A 17,205-nucleotide genomic window follows, 5' to 3' on the forward strand; every position below is an offset into this window, starting at 1 on the left:
AAGGAACATGGGAACATGATATAGCTTTGAATCTCCAGCCTTTTGGTTGCTTACAATGGAGGTGTCCAAAAAATAATGGTTGGGAAAAATTAAGACATCATATTTACAAGTTCATATGCACTTAAAATACATCATTGAGCACTGTTTCTCTGATCATGCATGTCGTGCACCCGCAGAGAGAACGTGGCTCGGTCATCAAAAAAATCTTCAGAGTTTTTTTTCCTTAAAAAAAATAAGTTATTTTAGACCTGACAAATCACTTGCCAAAGGGAAGCAGCTGTTAAACAGAAGCAGTGACTCAGTTATACAAGGGCAAGGAAAGCATCAGTAAACGAGCTTCAGAGGCTGCATAATGAGGGAGGCAATTTTAAAAGCTTTAAGACACTCCCTCTCCTGCTCACGGCTGATTGCCAGTGCTTGGCGTGCAGCAACCCAAGTTTAAAGCTCTGGGGTGTCTAACGGTGACCGGGTGGCCGATGGCAGGACACGAGACCCTCCGGCTCTGCCTTCTGCCCAGGTGTGGAGGGTGGGAAGGCTCTGCTGCGGACTCACCGTGCTCTCTGAGAGGTGAGTCAGCGGCACAGAGCCGGCCCGCGGCAGGGGGGAGGCGGCGTGGGGCAGGGGGAGTGTGGCCAGGCCTCCCCTCCCTTGCCGCGGCTCTTGGGGTCTTACACTGCTCGGTAACGTTCGTGGCTGGTGCGGTTTGTAATGCTCAGTGAATTCATTAATTCCTCCTCCCTGTCCCGTCCTCCCCAGGGCTCGCTGCTCTGTGTCCGCATTCCACCGCAGGCGGCTCGGGACCGCCGTGACCAGCTCCTACCTGCACCGGGTGGAAACGCACGGCTTGAGTCCCCCTCCAGCTCCCCGGGTCCAGACCTGGAGCTCAGGTCCAGATCACACCGCACCAGGGGAGGAGGCAGCTCCAGTCCTCCAGCCCCTCTCCCCGGGGCCAGGTGAGACGCCGGCAAAGCTGAGCCGCAGTCCTCGGAGGAGGATGGTGAGAGCTGGGTGCGGGTTGTCTTGCCGGGGATCTCTGTGGGCGGACGGAAACAGTGAGAGTTTCATTTCCCCGTGCTGCCGGGGCGAGGGGGCGGGGAGGGGGCGTCCAAGGAAGTTCAGTCCGTCACAGGACAAGGAACAGGATGAGCACCACCAGTAAGATGATGAAGAGGACGATAATTGCACACCACTGCCGTCGATCTGGAAGGAAAAGGAAGCATCAGTCTTCCTGCTATAGTGGGGAAGGAAAATTGGGGGAGCACTTTCCTTTGTTGTACTGCTAGGAGCTCAAAGCCTTAAGAAGCTTAAAGCCATAACAAGCCAAAACAGCAGTTCCTGTGGGAGCATGCCTTACTGCAAGATACAACGCCACAGCCTTTCTCCTCCAGGATACATCGGGTTTCAGGAACAGCTGTGAGAATTCTGAGGTTTCTCCCCAACTAAGTTCAAACGGATTTGATAAGCTGGTTCAAAGACAATTGGAAGGAACAAGCAGAGAGCTGCCATGTTCGCTGTTCATTCATGGAGTAATCTGTTTGCTAGAGGAACAAGAAGGGATCTGGTGAAAGCTGCCCTGAAGAGCTCTGCCAGGAAGAGCTTGTGGCAGCTCCCCTTAGGAGAGGGCCAGGAATAAGGTTTCCCTGGACATCTTTACACTTCATTGGCTCAACATTGCATTGCCTCTGAGAGCTGCTGTCTGCCCCTGTCAGACAATGGTGCAGCAGTGGGAACAGGGCTGCTGGCACCCCCCAACTCCTGGGCTCAGCAGCTACCCTGGGAAGAGCTCTCCTGGTCGGCCCTGGTACGAGATGCCAGCAGAAATGCTCTTTTCACAACACTCGGAAACACTCTGCAATGATTCATGGGTTTTCCCAGAGGAAAGGGCAGATACACAAGGTTTGCCAGCGGTTGTGCTGCTGCTGGGCTACTGGTGACCCAAAGTGCACTGTCAGCACTCCAAGTGGTCTCTCTAGGGCTGTATTCCCACCACCCCATAAATCCCCCGGACAGCCTAATCCCGCAGAGCAGGAATGCTTTTCGTCCTGGTTGGCTGCTGCCTTCAGAAGGTACCTGAGCACCCACAGGAGAGGGGTACTGGAGGAGGTGACGCCGGGCGCCCCGCCAGCGCTGGGAGAGGCGAGCTGGCGGCGGGGGACTTCCCGGCAGGCACGCCGGGCTTCCTGTTTGCTCTGCCCATGGCGCTCCGCCAGCCCACCGGCTTCAGGCACAGCCTTATAAGGACTTTTCTCTGGGTTCAGCACAGAATTCAGCCCTTTCCTCCACCAGCTGATCTGATCAACCACAGGCCTGCAGGCGCCAGCAGCCCGAGGGCAGGTGGGATTTGGGAAGGGGCTTGCCGCAGGCATTCCGGTGTGGGGGAAGCCACACACAGTGACCAGGGTTAATGGCACCTTGACAGCTTTTGTTCCACTGGCAGCACGGGAAACTGCAGCAGAGCAGGAGGCTGCAGAGCTTCCCCTCCTACCAGCCAGAAGGGGATTTTCCCAGCAGTAGTGGCATAAATAGAAAGGCATCTGTAAATAAAACAAAGGCAGCTGCTGGGCTGGGAAGTCCTCCCCCTCGTTCAAGCACTGAGAGCTGCTCCCTCCCCTCTGCTGGGTGGGTGGGAGCACACAGTGTCCCAGCCTGAAGATCTGAAGGCTTATCCCTGCCTTTCCAGGACTGGATCCCACTTCCCAGGACCTACCACTCGTCATGTGAGACACTTTGGCGAGCTTCTTCATGACGTTATCAAGCCGCGACTGAGTGCTGTCTAACTCGTGGGAGAAGTCATCCAGCATCCTGGGGACACAGAAGCAGGACACTGGTCGGCAGGATTTCACAGTGCGCTCACACACACTGATCAAAACACTGATGGGATCAGAGTATCACACTTTGGCAGAGAAAATGAGCATGCCTCAATCTCCTGGAAGCACCCAAGGGGAGAAAAAACCTGCTGAAGCAGCAGCTCTGCTTTGGTGGGAAGCGGGAAGTAATTTGGGACTCCTGTCAGACTGATCCCTGCTGTGTGTTTGCAGCTGAGCTCTCACGCATCTGCAAGGTGAGGGGCGGGCTTTCCTCCTTACAAGAGGAAAGTCTCATTTATAATCTGTGATTAGCAGAGACTAGTCAGATCTAGGTGCCAGCTTGGACTTTAAATCTCTTTTCTTGTTCAAGGCTTGCAGTGGAAGCTAAAATCTTGTTTCAGTCATGTATCAAGCGGGAATGAGATCTGCAATTGCTTTGAAGGTGCTTTTTAAGCTCTGCGTGGAAGTTACCTCTCTACTTCTTCCACTCAGCAACTGCAATGAATCTGAAAGCCTTCCTGAATCCATGCTTTATCAATGCCACTGAACATCCAGAATCAAGGTACAAATCCAATTGTCTCCAGCCAGTGGGACTTTAAAGCTTAACGTGTTTAAAAGGACAGCTTCCTTCATCTGGAGTTCTAGGGCACTTGTTAAACCTTCATTCAGTGGGGAGAAGGGAAGAGTTGTAAAAACCTCACTGTGGTAATTGTGTGCTAGTCTAGCAAGCACCGATGGCTTGTGTGATTATCTGAAAACAGACATACCACACTGACCTCTTCTGTGAGAGCAGAGGACTCTCACACTGCAGGACTTCACAGGGAGGGTGGGTTTAAAGTCCCCCCTCTCCATCAAAGACGACACCACGTCACAAGTGGCATGGCCCTCCAGACTCCTACCAGCCAAACAAGGAGGGTTTTTAGGTATGAACCCTTCAAGCCTCTCTGGAAGCACTGCTGTTAGCCTGCACAACTGGGAACTTGTTTGCAAAGGACAAGAACTGGGAGAGAAATCTAATTTATATGTAAATGGGTGGATGCAAATGACTTTGTGAGCTGCCCTTTAACCCTTTGCGTGGGTGAGGGCTATTTTTAGCTTTAATGATGAAGAGCACCTCTGTTGTGTGTTTCAGGGCAGCGAGGCAGAGCTGAGAGCTCCCAGCTCCAGCAGTTATCAGCACAAAACCCTGTGGAGTGGGGAAGTGCTCAGTATCCCCCCTTACACAGCACCTCCCTCTCTTATTTGTCTGCTGGCTGCCTGAGGGGGAGCATGTGGAAAGAGAAGAGGAGGAAAGGTAAGCTGGCAGCTAAGCCTGCCCTAGGTGCAGGCTTTCAAATGAAGGAGGCTGCAGTTGGATCCTTGCAGATTACAGTACAAAATGCTTTCCAAAGGCTGGCAGGGAGAGGCTGCCTGAGGGACCAGTAAATTCAAGGCCCTAACAGAGGCAGAGAGAGGTGTTTGAGGACCTCCAGCTGTGTTGCAGCCAACCCCATACTGGGTTTTTGTTGCCACATCCCACACTTACACTGCTTGCTCCTCCAGCTCCCCGCCAATGCGCTGGGACATGTTCTTCAGCACCCCGATGCTGCCAGAGACCAGCTCCAACTGCTCATCTTGCTGCTCCACAATCAACTGGGGCCAGAGAGAAGGGAAACGGGCAGTTACAGGTCTGCCTCCTGCAGCTGGGCTGGAACCAGCTGATCCAGTGGACAGGCACTTGCTGCTCAGCCAACATCAGCTGTGAGGCCTGGGCTCAGACTTAAGCCACCAGGAATGAGGACCGCGTTCCTAAGAAATGCTGGAGAGGTGACAGCCACAGGAAAGCCTCCATGGCATGGCATCCCCATGGCACAGCAGGCTGCAGCCTCCGGACATCCCTGCAAATCCAGCCTCAGTTCGGCCACACTGCACCCACAGCTAAAGCGACTGTGGGAAGCCACAGGAACTGGTCATCAAAACCTTGGCAAGGTAAGCAAGTACGGCAGAGGACATCTGGGAGCCATGCTGATGCTGTGCCTGGGAAATGCAACCTGGAACATGCTGCAGCTAACAAGGGGTTAATGCAAGTTAAGAGGCTGTTGCAGCTTCTACAGCTAAAAATAGCCAGCCTGGCTCCATGTGCCAAAGGAATAAGTCTGCTGATGTTTTAAGTCATTTTCAGGACAGAGTCATGCTAAGGATTAGATTTACCCTAGTTACCTATTTCTGAATCTATTTATCTTCCTAGAGTCAGTAGGTAAAACACTTCTGGAAGCTGGGGAGGCGTCACAGGTCAGGAGATTTAGCAGAGTTTGCCACCTCTGAGAAGCTGCCTGAGTAAAGGCCTGTAGTTGGCTGGGCTGCTGCACATGGTCTGTGCCCGGCCTGGGCACTTCTCCAGGCAAACTCCCCTGTCAGCTGGGAAGTGTCAGCTGGGAAGTGCCTCGCCAGGGGTTCTCCCAAAGCTCAGGCTTTCTCACTAATCTCACGGTGACAAAGGCAGGAAAAGGAAGCAGGCGCGTGCTCCTGCTCCCAGCCTGTTCCGAGGGAGATGCACAACAACAACAGCAAACACTTTTTAACTGGGGGAAGTTGCATAAGAGAAACGGCTTCTTTTCTGTTTGCAACGTTTCTACTCTTCCAAGGATTTCAGCAATCCTTGTACTATTACAGCTCAGCATGCTACATAATCCAGATCATGCTGATTGCCTTCTAAACAGAGCAGAAGCCTCATGCCTCAAAGGTTAAAAGCTCAGTGCCAAGATGCATCCAAAGCTGTGCTGTACAGGAAACACATGCAAAGATACATGCCACAAGCAAAGAAGACGACTGTCAGGCTCCTGGATCCAGACCAGCCAAGGACTGGATTTTTTTTGGCTCTCACTGCCTGTACCTCATCCCCCCGGCACCCATTTGGCAGCAAAGCTATTTATTCCACATGGTGCCAGCTGCCTTACCTGTTGTTGTGCTTGCTGCTCCTCGATGAAGTGTGAATTTGCTAATTGCAGCTCCCGGTCCAGACGGCTGTATTTGTCAGGTCCAGAGCTCCAACTCTGACTCCCACTGTCTCCCAGGAGTGCCTAAACAGATGCAGAGAGCCCTTAGCAACACCCTTGTGTCTGCTCACAGCCCATCTGCAGGGTGTAGTGGGAAGGCAGACAAGGCAACACTCCTGTACACACACACACACAGAGCATCCCTTTCCTCCTGCTCTGTTGCTACTCAGCCAAACTTCTGTCATGGACTAAACCAATACAATGCCAAAATGCCAGCCTGGGAAGTCTCTGCAGCCTTGTATTGCAGATATGCCTCTCCAGCAGCAGGAGAGCTGGAGTATGGCAGGAGGTCTGCACAGCACAAAGGACCAGCAAAGGCCTGCTCAAGAGGCACAGCACTGTGTGCTGGGACATGTGAGCTGGGAAGTATCCGGATATATTGTGTTAACAGATGTACAGCTCGAACTGAGCGCTGTGCTGCTAATGACAGGGGCTTAAGAGGGTCTGGATAAAGTACTTAAACCAGTTGAGCTGACAGTAAGATAGTGCAATATAACCAAAACAGTGCTGTATGCTTATGTTCTATGATCCAGGCTGCCTGTCCCTCCAGCAGGTGGTTCAGCTGCCAGCTTACAAGGTTACACTTGCTCCCTGCCCTACAACCCGGACAGAGGAAAGCTTGTGCAGAGCCAGCAGAGATGCAGCTTTCCAGCTGAGTATGTCTGGTCCCTGGAAGTGGAGTAACACAAGCAACAGGTGCTGGACAATGCACATGACCTGCAGGTGAGGAGCTGCACCCTGCTGCAGTAGGGATGAGTTAGGGAGCTGCGCCCACCAGTGTGGAGGCAAGGCTGACTTGTAACAAGACCACCCTGCAGCCCCTGCTCGTGGGCAGGAGGGGATGACTGAGTATTTGTGAAGAAAAGCAAGACAACAACCAGGTTGCTCTGTCAGGTTGAAAACTAGACAGTCTTTCTGGTTCATCTGCCTTATAAGGTTCAAGGAGGGGTGAGGAAAGCTGACAGTCTGACCGTGCAGGAAGCCAGCAGGACATCTGGCTCTGTCTGCTCCCCTGACACTGAGCGAGCCCCTGGTTCCCTCCAGTTTGTGGCAGCTACTGTGTATTTAATGCTGTGCACTAGTTTTGCTGCAGCTTCAATAGAGAGGCCTGTTTGCCAGCCTTAGCTGTGAGGGTCAGGTCAGCACTAGCAGCTCCTCAGACATGGAGTCCAGCAGCCTCTGCAGCCCAGCATGAGCCTTGTGGGCTGGAGGGAAGGCGAGGGGCTGGGAAGGGAGAGGAAGGCAGCAAGGGGAAGTCAGTTTTCCTGACCAGATGTCACCACATGAGCTGGGCCATATGGTCTCCCACGGCCAGCAGGAACCTTGTGCAAAGGGAAGCAACAAATCCCACGGAAAGCTACAGGCTTGTTTGAGCAAGGGTGTCAGGGACTTTGCTGCCTCGAGTGTTTGCCAAGCACATCAATTAGCCCTGTGACAAGCTCAGGATCCAGCTCTCTGTTTCTCAGTGGCTTGTTGCAGTTTGTTATTTTTGCCACAGGTGGTAAGGCTGATGCAGAACAGACAAGTGAACTGTGCACACCAGCTTTACTGAGATGGCTCTGGAAGTCAGCTCCGGGATCTCCTTACAGCCTCCCTGTCAGCCAGGAAGGAGCACAAGCTGCATCTAGTTCTGTGCCTTAGATTACAAGTGCAGACAATCCAAGATTCCTTGAGCTTCTTCCATCTTCTCACATGGCTATGATGGGAGGCAGCTGTGCAAAAGGATATTGCACCATCTTGGCTCCTAAATCCAGCAGAGAGCAGGATTACATTCACTGACATGGATTCTGAGGCGGTTCCCCCGAGGAGGAGGAGGGAGATTTCCCTTTCCAAGGGATGATGCAACGGTGACAGTTGTACACAACTAGATCTGAGGACACAGACAGATGGCGAGTGCTGACTTACTGCTTTGAGAGACAGGCTTGGAAAAGGGTGGCAGCAACGTGCCTGCGAGAACCAGCTCTCCCAGGTCAGCCAAACAGACACGGCTCAAACACACAGCTCGGCCCACACGTGCAAACCCCTTCCCAGAACAAAGGTTTATAAGGGAATCAACTACAGACAGGATATACATTGTAACAGATATATGTTGCCTGTTTCTGGCTCTCACCTGCCTGTTTTTTCTTTCAGCCAGCGCTTGCATGGAGGAGTTGGACATCTGATCCTTCATATCCTGTTTGTTCAACAAAAGAAGCAGCATGTGAGCATTGGATTTGAGGTGACAGGCAGTTCCAGGGTGCTACAGGGCTGTCTATACCCAGCAAGGGAAGGGAGGTTTTCTTTGAGAATGTGGAGTTTTGAAGAGTCTGGAAAGATATCGTAGAAAGTTTCATTGCAGTTCATATTGTTCTACTAATGCTAAAACCAATAGCAATGGGATATTTTGATAATATTCCTTATTTACTACTCATTTTGCTCTACTACAACCAGAAACACTTTGATTTGTATAATAAACTAATATTCCCATTGATGGAGCATAAGGAAGAGTAATGTTCGTTAAGGCCTTGGAAGCCTGTAAACCCCTGTGCTTTGTTCCCAGGTTTTGTATTGCATAGGATGAGGTAGGTTTCCTGTCGTGTGGCCATCCTCTCTGTCTGTGCCTAGGTTTTCTCCTTACCAATTAATTTTTGCTGTGAAATTCCTGCAGAAGGTCACTAACCACAGAAGGCTCCCCATCTCAACATAACATAGTCTAGTTTTTATAGATTAGCAAGTAGTCAACATGATCTGGCAGAGGCTGATCCACCAGCACAATTCTGATGTCATCAGAGCATTCAGGTGTGTTTTACTGTTCAGAGATGTGCAACTTATCACTCAAGAGCACCAGATCCCATCGGTTACTTCTCCCTGGCTAATAATGCATGTGCTGCTGCACATCACGAATTCGTCCCCAAAAACTGGAAGTCAGCTGCACACTGCCACTAACCAGTTTCATTTACCAGCAGGAGACATTGCTCCAAAAGCCATTAGCCAGCAGTTTTCAGCCAGGTGAAGAGGACCAGAGAGTAGACTTGCCTGATCCTGCCTGTTTGGGAGTGGACCACACCAGGGGCAAGGCAGCGAGCACATACCTGCTACCTGGGGCCAGCGAGGTTTTGGGATCAGTTCCCAGGTAAGCCTTAGGAACTGCACCCAGACCACAGGACTGCAGGTGGGGTTACAAGCCTGCTGCCAGCCACAGCAGTGCATTCTGTGGAGCAGGAACATCAGAGTCATGAGGGGCAGCAGAAACTCAGTGCGGCTATTAATAGAGAGAAAACTTCCTAACTAGCAGCTTGTTACCAGGCAGCGAGGCTTTGGGGAAGACATTTCTTCTTTTTTTGTTGCTACCAAGTTGTTAAAATCCCCTTTTTGCTTCTGAAGTGTGATCTTAAACTAAAAAAAATCCTCCTTGAGTTAAAAATAAATCTAGTGGTTGCTTGGCCTATTTTTCAGGGGTAGGAAGTTGAAGTCACCATGTCAATAACGCCAGGCTGTAACCATCTGCCAGTGTTTAAAGTGGTCTCCCTATTTTTGAAAACTAGTGCTACAAGTGGTCAGGACAGTTGTGGTTTCCCCAAACTCTGAAGGGAAGCTCCAGCCTCCCCTGCATCACAGCAGGGTCTTTACTCTTCCCCCCCAGTTACTACACATTCTCAGGCTCACTGTTGTAAGAGAGGTGTGAAGACTTCCGGGGACAGCAGCAGAAAAGGAGGGAATGCCATGACCCTCCCAAACCCACCTGGGCAGCCCCAGGCGGGAGCGCACGGGGAAGAGGAGAAGCCTGGGACAGAGCAGGTAGCAGGTTTATTCTCAGCTCCCAAGCTTGACTTTTTTGAACCACCTTTTTTTAACCCCCCTGCCTTCCCCAGGCTCTGACCCCATTCCTTACCCTGACCACCTGCCGTGTGCTGGTGATGAAGGCTTTCCTGATGCCCAGCTCCGTCGCATCGAGGTTGAATTTCCGCGGGTTTGCCTCAACAATGCGTGGGCAGCGAGTCAAGGAGTGCCCGGAAGTGGTGTTGGGTGCACACATGGACACACAAAACCCCGAGTGTGCCAAGTGGCCATTGTTCTGTGCCTGTTCCCAAAATTTGATTAGCGAAGTACGGAACACTGGACGGAAGAACAGGCATGGCAGGAATGTACCATGCACCAGCGGTAGGTTCCTCCTTTCCATGTGTTTTTTTTGGTTCTGTGATGCTGTGCAGCGCTTTCAGGAGCGCTCAGATGAACACAAGGGAAAAGGAGTATTTCTGGAAGCCAGCCTAGAGTATGACTGACTCCGCAGAAATCCAGATTCAGACAACACAATAGGCTTTCTAGAACAAAGCATCTCGGAATATACCTTGTAAAAAGGAAAACAAAAAGGCAAAGGGAAAATCCTTGCCTTAATTTCTCATCTGCAGGTTGAGAAGAGTAAAATGTAAATGTAAAATTCAATCCCAAACAGTCCTGATTTCTGCAAAAAATGGCAAGCACTGGTACTTGGGGATTTAGTATGACTTGGGAACCACAAGCCCCTACCTCCAAAGGACCACAGAAAGGATATTAATCGTTTCATCCAGGTCTTCCAGGTCCCACTCAATGCTCCGCAGGTTGTTCCTGAGCTCATTTGTGGTCCAGTCGATTTCTTCTCTCGTGGCGATGGAGGGATCCTGCAAGAGCTCTGTCCACCTCTGGAAGAGCCCCTGGGCAGTGTTCACGGCTTTCTGCACCTCCCTGCAGCCGGGGGGAGTGAAGAGAAGCCAAGGAATTATCATCAGCTGCCCCGCAGCAGTGACACTGGGACAGCCCCGTGTCCAGCTGAGCAGGGAAGCTACGGCTTCCTCCCAAACATCTTTCCTTCAAACAACTAGTTTGGTTTGTAAAATAAGGATGTGCCCTACCTCCTGGACAATCCTGTCTCTTGCTGCAGCACAAGGTGCTGAGTAGCAACTTACAGCTATTAATGAAGGGACCTATTTCTTCAGGGGAAGTGTCACACAGGCAAGCCAGGGCAGAGGGTCTGAAAGAGGCAGCTCTTTGGCAATCCATGTTTTGCATTCCTTTCAACAGTTTTCCTCTGAAGGCTCTTGACTACCCATGTAAGATACCCCAAGGGCACACAGAGTCACAGGAACTGTCCCCACAACACAGCCAGGCAGACTGTTGAGTGCAGCACTGTTTATTTTAATTCAGCATTTAAAAAAATACACAGCCCTACTACGCTGGCTTAGGGAACACAAGTTTTTTCTGCTGCTCTAAGCTCTTTTGGAGACGAGTGCACTCACAGCAGGGGAAGACTTTGCTGACAGCACTGCTCTGGGGCAAGCAGGCTTGTAACTTTGGGTGGTGGGCCCTCAGTGTGGTTATCTGTATTTACAAACTCTGGGATCCTGAGCTGTGAACTGCTCCCCCAGGTTCACAGGGAGTTGGGGTGAGGAATGAAGTCGAGACCAGACTGTGCTGGTGTGAAAGGTGGCCACCATGAGCTTGCACACAGCATCCATGTCAGATGCAGGTGTTTCACCCCAGTGAAGGAAAGCAGGCTAACACCAGGAGAAGCTCAGGACAGATGAGATGAGCCCACACCCTGCAGGGGTGCCAGGACTGCAGCTCTCAGCGTTACACCAGGGCCTGAAGTCCTCAAACTGCTATCTGAGCTGCAGCTCTCAGTGCCCCAGTGCGTGCCCCTCCTCTTCCCGCACGCCCACGGCTCCGAGTCTGCCACATCCAGTGCCCTAAAGTCAGCAACCCACACTCAGGATCTGGAAAACTTCATTCCTTACACTACTTGCCAGCAGTGCTTTTGGTTTTGTGTTGGTTTTTTTTTTCATCTGAACACACTTGTGGAAGCACCCAGAAGCAGGAATGTAAAGCAGAGCTGGATGTTCTCCGACGGGAAGAGTTACAGACACCAGGAAAGCAAGTTAAATGCAACTCCAGTTGGCTCCACAACCACCAGCCCCTCAGACCTGCCAGGTAATAATTAACTCTGGGAGCGGCAGCACATCCCCTCTCCCCTCCCTGCCCTTCCCCAAATGCCGCAGGAATCTCTCTGGAAAGTCTGACAGGACATTTGTTCCCCACCCATGGCAACTCCTATTTTTTCCCCTTAGCACCGTTTCAACCTGGCAGAGGGACTCACTTTCCCTGGCTGCACCAGCATCCCTTCCCACACCTCCTGCACTCCCGTGCCTTCCCCCATCACCCCCCTACGAGCCTCTCTGCTGCTCCTCAGCGCTGTTACATTGTGACATGGAGCGGAAGACCATCCCCCAGCCAAAGCTGAAGGTGGCCCCGGGCTGTGTTTTGAGACTGCAGTGCTTTCACAGAATCACAGAATAGCTGGAGTTGGGACCTCTGGAGATCATCCAGTCCAACCTCCCAGCCAAGGCAGGGTCACCTGAAGCAGGTGACACAGGATGTGTCCAGATGGGTTTGCAATGTCTCCAGGGAGGGAGACTCCACGACTTCCCTGGGCAGCCTATTCCAGGGCTCTGCCACCCTCAATGTAAAGAAGTTCTTCCTCATATTGAAGTGGAACTTATTGTGTTTGAGTTCATGGCCATTGCTCCTCATCCTGCTGCTGGGCACCACTGAACAGAGTCTGGCACCAGCCTCTTGGCACCTTTGAGACATTTATGTGAATTGATGAGATCCCCTCTCAGTCTTCTCTTCTCCAGACTAAACAGGCCCAGCTCCTGCAGTCTCTCCTCATTAGAGGGATGCCCCAGACCCCAAATCATCTTTGTGGTCTCTGCTGGACTCTCTCCAGCAGCTCCAACGGAGCTACTTTCACCCTATGAAGAATAATTTTCCCTTGACCACCTTTGTGTTTGCCTATGTTCCGACTCCTCTCCGCTCGCTTCCTCTCACGGCCATTGTCCGTCCCACAGCCTGGTCCCCGCTTCTCTCCCCCTTCCCCCAGGGACACCGCGGCCCCCCGGGGCTCCCAGCCCCGAGCCGCCAGCCCGCAGTGCCCGCTGCCCGCGGGGCCGCACCTGCACCCAGGGCCGAGGAGCCCCTGCGGAGAGCGGGGAGGCCCAGCCGCGGCCCGACCCCCGCCCGCCTGCTCCCGGCGCCTCCCGTGCCCGGCCGCCACCGCCAGACCCCCGCGGTGCCCGCACTCAGCCCCTCGGCAGCGCGGGGGGGGCCCGGCCGCCATTTTCCCCCCCATACAGAGACCCCCGCCCGCCGATCGCTCCCTTCTCCACGGGCCTCCCGCGCTGCGGGGCGGCCGCGCCTGCCCGCTCCGCGCCCGGGAGCGCCCGCGGCCCCTTCCCGGTCGCTCCGGCCGCGCCCCGGAGCCCCCCGCGGGCGGCACTCACCCCTTCACCACGAAGAAGGGGTCCTCCATCGACATGGCGCTGCCGCCGCCTCACGCCACGGCCGCCCACAGGCCCCGCCCCTCGCCAGGCCCCGCCCCCGTCACGCCTCCATCAGGACACGCCCCCGCAGCACCGCCTATAGGGGCGTGGTCTGGTGACGTCGCCCCGCCATGGCGCGCGGTGGTCGGTCCGGCGGGATCGTGGAGCGGTCCCGGCTCTGCCAGGGACGCTCCCGCAGTTCATCCCGGGGTCCTCACACCCGCATAATCACATACACAATCGGTCAGGCGGGAAGGGACCACTCCTGGTCATCTGGTCCCACCTCCCTGCTCAAGCAGGGTCATCCCAGAGCACATGGCACAGGATCGTGTCCAGGTGGTTCTGGAATATCTTGGGTGAGGGAGACTCCACACCTTCCCTAGTCTCTTGTTCCAGTGCACAGTAAAGAAGTTCTTCCTCGTGTTGAGGTGGAATTTCTTGTGGATCAGTGTCTGCCCGTGGCCTCTTGCCCTATGGATCAGCACCACTGAGCAGAGCTCGGTCCATCCTCTGACCTCTCCCTTCCGATACAGTCATTGATGAGGTCCTCTCTCGGTCACCTCTTCTCCAGGCTGAACAGGCCCAGCTCCCTCTGCCTTTCCTCCTAAGTGAGATTCTCCAGACCCTTGACCAACTCAGTAGCTCTCCACTGGACCTGCTCCAGGAGCTCCATGGCTCTCTTACACTGTGGAGTCCAGAACTGCTCACAGTACTCCAAATGTGGCCTTACCAGGGCTGAGTAGAGGGGTGGGATCACCTCCCTTGATGCCCTAGTCTCAGCAGCCCTACCATGACAGAGGTGGTTCCATATTCCTACCTAATGCCTTCCCACAACAGTCCCCAGACTGAATCACCAGCATCACTGTGCCACCAGCAAGACAGTGCAGAAGGCAGTGTATGTCCTCTTCCTTGTGTTATGTGGATTTATAATGTTAATTAAAAAAAAAAAAGAACAAAAAGCAGCCTTCTCAGTGAAGAGAGGAAGTGAGGTAAGGAGTTCAACCACCATCTCCTCGCACACCTGGAGTTAGCAGCAGTATTGTCCATGCCAGACTGTTTTGTGTGGAGGACATTTTGTGCTTTATGCCAAAGCCAGGACAGTAACTTTTTTCTCCCTCACAGGATTTACAGTCTTACAAACCTCATATGAGCCAGCCAGCCAGCCTCTTCAGCCAGGTTCATTGGCCACAACACAAAAACCTGTGCCCAAGCGTGGAGATAATCCGGAAAAAGAAGGGTTCCCAACCCTTTGCCTGCTCTGCACAGGCACAGGGATCTCCTGCTGAAAGGGTTTCCTCCACCTACTGCTCATTTCTATTCTGCACCCTGCATTGGAGGCACCTTTCTCACTCCTTGCTTATCCGCTGTCCTAGTTGATAAAATGAGTAATATGAACTTGCCAAGAAGGAGGGGAAACTTCCAGCCACAGGGAAGCTCCAACAGCTCTCCCTGCAGCACTCTGAGGCCCCACGTCCCTCTCACCCTATGTGCCGGAGTCTTGGCACTGTGGGGTCCCATCCTGCCCCGGGCTGGGGTCCCCACCATGGTTCCCAGGAGGAGCAGCGCATCCAGGCTGTGTTCCCAGCCAGTGTGGGAGGAAAAAGGAGGGAGCTACAGGCAGTCTGCTCGGCTCCTGCTGCCCTTCCTTCCCCGGGAAGGCACAGGCACTGCTTCCTTCCTCCTTCCTTGTGCGGGGTGAGAACAGCCCTGTACCACTTGGCTTTTGTCCATCCCAGGGTGAGGATCCCTCCCTCCCTCATTCCCACCTCTCCTAAATCTCTGGGCTCTGATAGCTGCGAGCACAGGTAGCCCTGGGCTTGGAGCAGCTGGCAGGAGGGGAATGGAGCCTGTGGAGTGCTGGGGGATGTGCCCATCCACATACACACAGCAGAGATCCCTCTGCAAAGGGATGTCCCTGCCTCGCTCCCACGGGACAGTCTGGCACAACGATTGATTTTTGCAGAGGCTTGGCCAGGAGGATTGCCCCAAATTTTGACCAAAGTGCACACCCCTGCCTGTGCTTCCCAAACATGGCAGTGGTCCAGCATGCCGAGCAAAGGCAGTGCCAGTTCACTGAGGGAATGGGCACAAACCCCACTGGCAGAGGTGCCTCCTCAGCATGGGAACTGGATACCTGGCTTTTGCAATCCCAGCAGCTTTCCTCACCGGTGTGGGGTGGGAAGGCTGTGGCACATGTTGAACCGGTTTCTGCAGTTTTAGGGGGTGAGAAATACTCCTCCTGCTCCGGCCAGCCCCACACCAGGTGTGGTGCAATAGGTGGCAGCTTTAGGGCTGGTGTTTGCTGGCCCTTCCTTGCTGCATCTTGGATGGTTTTCCCACGCTGGCAGGTTTTGGGATGTCCCTGCCAAACGTGTGCTGAGCATGGGAGGTTCCCTCCAGGAACAAACAGAGTGCCAAGGAGCCACTGGGCCAGTTTGTCTGTCCCTGTCCCCTAAAGGCCTTACACTCCCCAAAGCCTCATGATCCTCCCATGACTTCTGCATGTGCACCGCCTGAAATATTCATCGCATTGGGAATGAAAAAGGGAAAAGCTCCCGTAGCCTCTTATAGTTAGTAGCTAGGAATTTCAGAAATCCTTTAATAAATTATGTGAGCACTTTATTCACTTAATTGAAAACGATTTCTTTTTTTACAGAATCATTTCGGTTGGAAAAGACCTCTAAGATCATCGAGTCCATTTGTGAAAAAGTGTAAAGCTTCACAGAGCTGTTGAGGGCTGAAGGTAAGGTGGTTTATTTACTGAAATTTAGGGAAGTTGCAAACTTTCCAGGAATAAAAAAAGACAACCTGGTCTTTGATGCTGGAAATTAATTTATGCGACGTAGTAAATTATTTAGATTTTCACCTGAAAGCCACTCCAACTGTGCAGCTATGTATTTTTTAGGAGGGCATGTTCCTTGTGGGAAGCTCTGATTTTGGGCTTGGAAGCAGCAAGGAGAGTTTCAGGAGCTTTTCGGAATGCTCAGCTAACCTATTCCTCCTGGGAGAGGAGTGCTGGGTGCACGGCACACAGCTGCAGAACTGGTCAGGAAAGATCTGATGAAACACTTCTGCACCAAAAAGTGCCAACTCATCAAAATCCCAGCTGTCTGCAGGAAAGAGCTGGGCTCCCTGGAACTTTTATCAGGAAAATCTTTGTGGCGTGTGTGTACATGCACAGGGATGTGTGTGTGTGATCCCATACCAGCCTGGTGCAAAGAATATGTGTTTGGTGGCTTTTTCTCTTGGGGAAAAGCTGCATTGGCTTGAACTTGGATTTATGAAAGTAGAGGGGACTTCCCCCCTCCCCCCTGAAAAAGTTTTACAGCTAAAAGAAGAAGTGATAAAGAGTTTCAGACGCTTTGGTGTTTTTCGTCCTTGTTTGCATTTTCAGTGAAAATTGAAAATTTTCAGTGGCGATTTTAGGAGGATTAAGACAGTGATAACAATACAAAACACTGGTCTGTAGCTAAATATTCAGGGGTGCGGTGGCCAGTGAGGGTTTACATCAAATCCTGAGGGTTTTCATCAAATCCTACCCACTCACGTCCTCTCTGTGTTTATCCTGAACCTAATTTTTCACAAATCCTTGGAGGTTTCACTGAGAGGCACAAAGGGAACAGATGACACGAGGCTCAGCCTGTGACACGGTGACCTATGGGGGCAGCTCCGAGGTGCTAAAAGAAAAAACAAGATGATGAGAGGTGACTGCTCCTTGCCAAGGAGGCTTGGATGCTGGATGCTCCAGGTGGGGCTGATAGAGCAGGTCTCCTTAGCCTTGCAGTTATCTAGGAAGGAGAGAAGCCTGACCAAAGCTTCTCCTGGGGGCTGTGGCTGTCTCTCGTGGGGTCTTGCTGTGTAGCAGAGTTGGTTCCATGCCACAGCCATACTCTCAGCTGGGTTCCTAACAGTGCCAGGCCTGTGTGCAGCGCAGACTGACAGGGCATCTGGACAAAAACGGTAAAAATGCCATCAAATATGGCATAAATGAGCAAATGCAACGTGGTAATTCACGTTAGGATGCAGGGAGAC

At 52.6% G+C, this 17,205-nt stretch overlaps 1 protein-coding gene across 1 annotated transcript; it reads right to left on the reverse strand.

Moving 5' to 3' along the window:
- Positions 1–679: 679 nt before the first annotated feature.
- Positions 680–13,218, reverse strand: STX6 (syntaxin 6). Its single transcript, XM_027694809.1, has 8 exons — positions 13,135–13,218; positions 10,374–10,543; positions 9,714–9,808; positions 7,953–8,015; positions 5,744–5,866; positions 4,333–4,439; positions 2,708–2,802; positions 680–1,200 (listed from the first exon to the last, which is right to left on the reverse strand). Exons 1-8 carry the CDS (start codon positions 13,167–13,169, stop codon positions 1,124–1,126), a joined length of 765 nt encoding a protein of 254 aa, XP_027550610.1. The 5' UTR covers positions 13,170–13,218; the 3' UTR covers positions 680–1,123.
- Between the last annotated feature and the right edge of the window lie 3,987 nt (positions 13,219–17,205).

The sequence above is a fragment of the Neopelma chrysocephalum genome, unplaced genomic scaffold (assembly GCF_003984885.1).
Source record: "Neopelma chrysocephalum unplaced genomic scaffold, ASM398488v2 Primary Assembly neopelma1_98, whole genome shotgun sequence".
Lineage (NCBI taxonomy): Eukaryota > Metazoa > Chordata > Aves > Passeriformes > Pipridae > Neopelma > Neopelma chrysocephalum.